We start from the raw sequence: 5,232 nt of genomic DNA, 5'->3' as shown, positions 1-5,232 counted from the left end.
CAACTGACTTCCACAAGATTAGATCTCGGTTTTTAGTATACAACAATGTGTTTTTGTCACTGAGCACAACTTTTAAGTGTTTTTTTAGTTTGTGCAATAACAATCGTAATGTATACAGTAAGAAAGTTTCACATCTGTAGGGGTATAGAAGAAATTGTATTTTCTTTCCAGTTTGGCTAAAATAAATATTAATCTGTCAAATGTAATAACCTATATATAGTCTGTCCCATCCTCATACATAAATGTTTTATGTAAATTCCTCAATCAAATTTGCGCACCTTTTCTCTTTTGGCATAATTCTTGCTCCATTCAAAATTCCATAGTCGGGCTGCTAGTGCTCACTTGCACCTGCCAGTGCAGGCGCCCCCCCCCCCCCCCCCCCACCTTTCCTGTCCATGGACGGAGGAGCCCAAGACAGGCGTGTGCTACAACAGCTTGCTCTGAATGTGCACCTGTGACCTGACCTGACTTAAGTCTGTGAATGTCCCATCCACAACATAAGTATGGAATCGCCCATAAGATTGGTGGCTTACTTAACCATTATCTGTGCCAGCTAGTGGTTACAAAGGCTACTCACTTTTTTTTACCGGCCTCGGTGGTGTCGTGGTTAAGCCATCAGCTCTCGCCCAAAGCAGGTTTTAACGATTCAATGGGTAGGTATAAGACCATTACATCCTCTTTTCTCTCACTAACCACTAACAACTAACCCACTGTCCTGGACGTCCAGGACAGCCCAGATACAGGCATCGAAATAAGTCAAGAACGGTCGTTCAGGTTACCGGGAGGTTACCACATGTAAGAAAAGTCGAGAACAGTGTTTCGTTCTCGACAAAAATTTCAACGTAACGGCAGTTTTGTTTCCAATCATAAACCAGGCAATACATTCCGGACTTCCACGTTTCATTTTCTCATAAGGAATTGCATCGATGTTCGCACGCACTTGTGCAATTGCAAGCAATTATAGTCATTCCACATTTAAAGCTGCAGTGTCTGGAATAATTTTATTATATAAGCATTTAGAATAGATGATCCAGTTCTGTTTGGTACATAAAAGGCCAACCACATCACTACAGTTTCGCAATGCGCGCTTATCTACATTATCTAGGTCAACTGCAAACCCAATGGCCAGCTTGTTTTTCTTCAATTAGCGGGACGCCAGCAGAACTGGGAATTTACGCGATTTGCGCAGGCGCTGAACTTCTCACGTGATTTTGAACAAATTTAACTGTCTTGATTGAGGGGGTCGTCTCATACCTCCAAAATATATTTATATCCATAGAGGTATGGTACAATACCTTTCCAGGGGTTGGTGGGGGATTTGCCTTGAAATTTTGACAGTGACCAGTGGTTGGCATATGTGTTACATGTAAGGGGGTGTTAATAATTACGTAATGCTCTAGGAGTAGAGGTATGTTCGATACACGTAACATTTATGAAGACTATATGTTAATTCTATTCATTACTTAGACCCCCATCGGCGGGATTGTTCCAGCCAGTGCGCAATGACTGGTATATAAAAGGCCATGGTATGTGATATCCTGTCTATGGGACGGTATATATAAATGATCCCTTGCTAAAAAAAATAATAATAAAAATTTTTTTTTTAAATGTAGCGGGTTTCCAAGGCGTGTGTGCATGGATTTCAGCAGGGTTGGGGGTTATAGACTGCGTTGAGCTAAGTTTATGTGGGGCCATGTTCCCCCAGAAAATATATTTCAATTTTTTTTTTATCTTGGTCAGGGAAGGGTTTCCTCTCTTAGATTATATGTCAAAATTACCAAACGTTTGACATCCAAAAGCAGATGATTATTAAATCAATATGCTCTAACACTGATGTCGTTAAACAAAACAAACTAACTTTACTCTTTCCAAACGAAATAATATTTATTTGAATTTGTCGATTTTACCACGAAAAATTAAAAAGTGAAAACGGTCATTTTCTACTTTAGTATATTTTATTAAAAATATATACATGATCAATGTGTTATACAAACTAAACTTTGAAAGTTCTACTAACACTTTATAAAATATTAATTCTTAAATAGGAAGGTACGATTGTCGATAGTATGTTGTCAAGATCAAAACCGGTTTTAACGAAAGAATAGTACGTATCCTCAACCGAACGTTCTTTGTACAGCACAAGAATTCTCATTTCATTTTTTTGAGACGAACCCTACAATTTCAAATCCGCAAATGCACCTGTTAACTGAAATTGACAACAGGCTGTCGTTTGTGGTTTGCCGAGCAATGGCCGCACAGGCGACGAATCGAGCGTATACTTTTGACGTTCTCCGTTCATAGCGAACACACACAATTTTTTTAAAAGTGCAGTTGAACTTGTATTTCATATATGTGCATGATATTATTATATGGTAACCAGACAGACACTGTAACTTTAAGCAGCATCCACTAGATGAATTTACTTCCGCGTTTTGTTTTCTCGTAAGAAAATGCACCGGTGTTCGTGCGTCCTTGCAAGTAATCTCGGCAATCGCGTTTAAGCAGCACCCACTAGATAAATTTACTTCCGTATTTCGTTTCTTGTACCGATGTTCGCGCGCACCGATACAATTTCAGAATGTCTACGTTAAAAGTAATAGTAACAGGAATTCAATTCTAACTTTCATATAGTTGTGGTAACCTATAGGTTACCAGGCTATATTTTGTGGTAACCTGTAAATGGGTTACCAGACATAATGCTTATTTCGATGCCTACAGATAGCTAAGGTGAGTGCCCAGGATAGCATGCTTGAACCTTAATTGGATATATAAGCACGAAAATAAGTTGAAATGAATTATTACTCACCTTTAGATGAGATGGCACATGGTACACTGAGCAATGGACTGATTAGCAGAAATGCTGTGTACAGAAAGGACAGACCATTGAAGCGGAATATGGCAGCTGAAAAATAATATAAATTTAATTTTAATTTTCCAAATAGGGATATATAGAACAATCTACCCAAATACACAATTGGAAACAAAATAATGTTCTAATCACTTAATTATCCCGTGCATCACCTAGAAAGACTACATGTATTTAAACTGGTAGCATAGCACGCCCTATTACTGCGTGACTGCAGTTTATAGAAACAGGTCCACTTGTCCACGTCAGGTACATATAACTTGTACTGGTCTGACATGTTGCTCCTCTGAAGGTTCTACCTCAAATGACGAGTTTTCCAAAACTATTTTACTTATATACCTTATGACGCATAAAGATATGGTACAGGAATGTTTGAATGTGTGTGATACGTATGACCAGTGCCCCTCCTCCCAAGCACAAATCTCATCGTGCGAGCTCCCAAAAAACATCGTTACCAAAATATTACCCTTTACCAGTGTCACTACCACAGGGACACGTCCAGAGACACACTCATGGACGCAGGACATAAATAAGAAAGCAAAACCTGTTATTCACAGTTTTATTCACAACATGAAAACATAGCACACAAGTGTCTGAAACATTTAATGTCTGAACATGTTGTTCACATAGGGACATCTTGGAGAGAGTCTGTAATGTTCCATCACTGGGTCGTCTGTCTTTTTCCATCGGTAGACGTGAAGTCCGCAACAGTAACAGGTGATGGCATCGTGGTCTCCCGTGTAGCAGAAACCGGCCCTGGCAAGTTCTTTTGGTTTTTGACGTAATTGTATGGGCCACCAAGCATACGTCAGCTTTCGGGCATAGAAATGTCTCATTTCGGGACGATGACAGAACAAGTAACGTCTTGAATAGCAGTCTTCCTCACCGGCAGCATCTGTTTCACAGGCAGCATCCGTCTGATCTGTGGGTTCATCCACGAGTTCGTCACCTTCAGTTCCAACCCCAATTTCACGTGTAGCATCCGTTTGATCCGTATAATGAATACTCTTCTTCTTCTCATCTTGTTTGGTAGTCACTCTTTTACATTTGATTGTGTGTCTTTCTGAACATTTACAGACCAAGACGTCGTCCTCGTCGCTACTGCTACTGCTACTAATACTGCTCAAATATCCCGATGTCATTTTCTTCGTACCAGAATATCTTCAAACTCCAATGCAAAACTAGATCTCGTTTACAGAACTTTCGGCAAGTGAATGACGCTACTAACAAAACACCCCTTTTTATATCCAAATAAGAGCCTACATAGGCCAAGGCCAGTCGTAACTAGGCCAAGGACAGTAGTCAGGGGAGTCCAAGGACACAACGGAACTAGTCTAAGTAGGTCAGGGCACGGTTATTCATGGAAGTCGGTCACACACCTGTGCCAAAGTCGTACGCCTGCCTACCAGTCACTCTCCTCTAGGTAGGTCAAGGCTAAGCCATGAGTCACACACCAAGTAAGTCAAGGCTATGACTTGCACCAATGTCGCACACCTGCCCAGGTATACCAGTCATTGTCCTCCAAGTCAGTCAATTGTAAACAAATTCGTCTGAGCCAGTCCAAGGATGTCAGTACCAACCTAAGTCGGTCAGGGACACGGGCAGGGTGTTATCCTCTTCACGGTCACACACCTAAACATCTATGCCAAGGTCAGACTATGACGTCACACCTACACCAAGGTCAAGGTCATGGAAAGTAGGTCAGAATGTCATCCAGGCCCCCTTACTACTGCCAGTCTAGACCCCACATCTCTGCTAAAATTAATATTTATCATTATATTAATGAGGGGTCTAACCATCCTGCTTCAAAATTACTTGCTTAATTTTAATATTATGATAAATACTAAACAGTCCCAAAGTTGATATTTTGCTGATATGTCATTTCTTTCTATTTCCAATAAAAGGTGCTGATTTTTCAAGCCTTTGTTCCTTTCACAAAGAACATTTGACTTTTAAAAGTCATCAATATAATAATAATAATAATAATAATAATATTATTATTATTATTATTATTATTAATAATATTAATATTATTATTATTATTATTCAGGGGCGGCGTAGACGGTATGCAGTGGTTGCAAAACAAGGCGTCGCGCGTCGCATGCGACGTTTACTACCCTCATTTCCAACGTCTATTTTCGCCACAGTTGCTCAGACTCCAGTTCATATTTGCTTGGTTCTTGTCTGAATGTATAGCTCGGCTTCAGAGTTCTATGGGTTAATTTCTTCAGGAAAACTTTGAGTTTCCCACGAATACAGCGTCCATCACTGCTCATTGCCTTTGTTATTAAAATATATTTTGTTTTGATCCATGAGCACAGTAGACCCAGTGGTTTTCCGCGAATTCCCATTGTGAAACGGAATTT

At 40.0% G+C, this 5,232-nt stretch overlaps 1 protein-coding gene across 1 annotated transcript in view; it reads right to left on the bottom strand.

The window, feature by feature from the left end:
• Positions 1 to 3,702, bottom strand: part of LOC121389239 (piezo-type mechanosensitive ion channel component 2-like) — a 40,910-nt gene extending 37,208 nt beyond the window's left edge. The window contains exons 1-2 of the mRNA XM_041520838.1: positions 3,582 to 3,702; positions 2,807 to 2,902 (exon numbers count right to left, since the gene is read on the bottom strand). Coding sequence (XP_041376772.1) covers positions 2,807 to 2,902; positions 3,582 to 3,702 — 217 coding nt within the window. The remainder of the gene's footprint in view (positions 1 to 2,806; positions 2,903 to 3,581) is intronic.
• Between the last annotated feature and the right edge of the window lie 1,530 nt (positions 3,703 to 5,232).

The sequence above is a fragment of the Gigantopelta aegis genome, chromosome 14 (genome assembly GCF_016097555.1).
Source record: "Gigantopelta aegis isolate Gae_Host chromosome 14, Gae_host_genome, whole genome shotgun sequence".
Classification (NCBI taxonomy): domain Eukaryota; kingdom Metazoa; phylum Mollusca; class Gastropoda; order Neomphalida; family Peltospiridae; genus Gigantopelta; species Gigantopelta aegis.
Note: the sequence above shows the minus strand (reverse complement) of the source record. Positions and strands in the feature narration are given on the sequence as shown.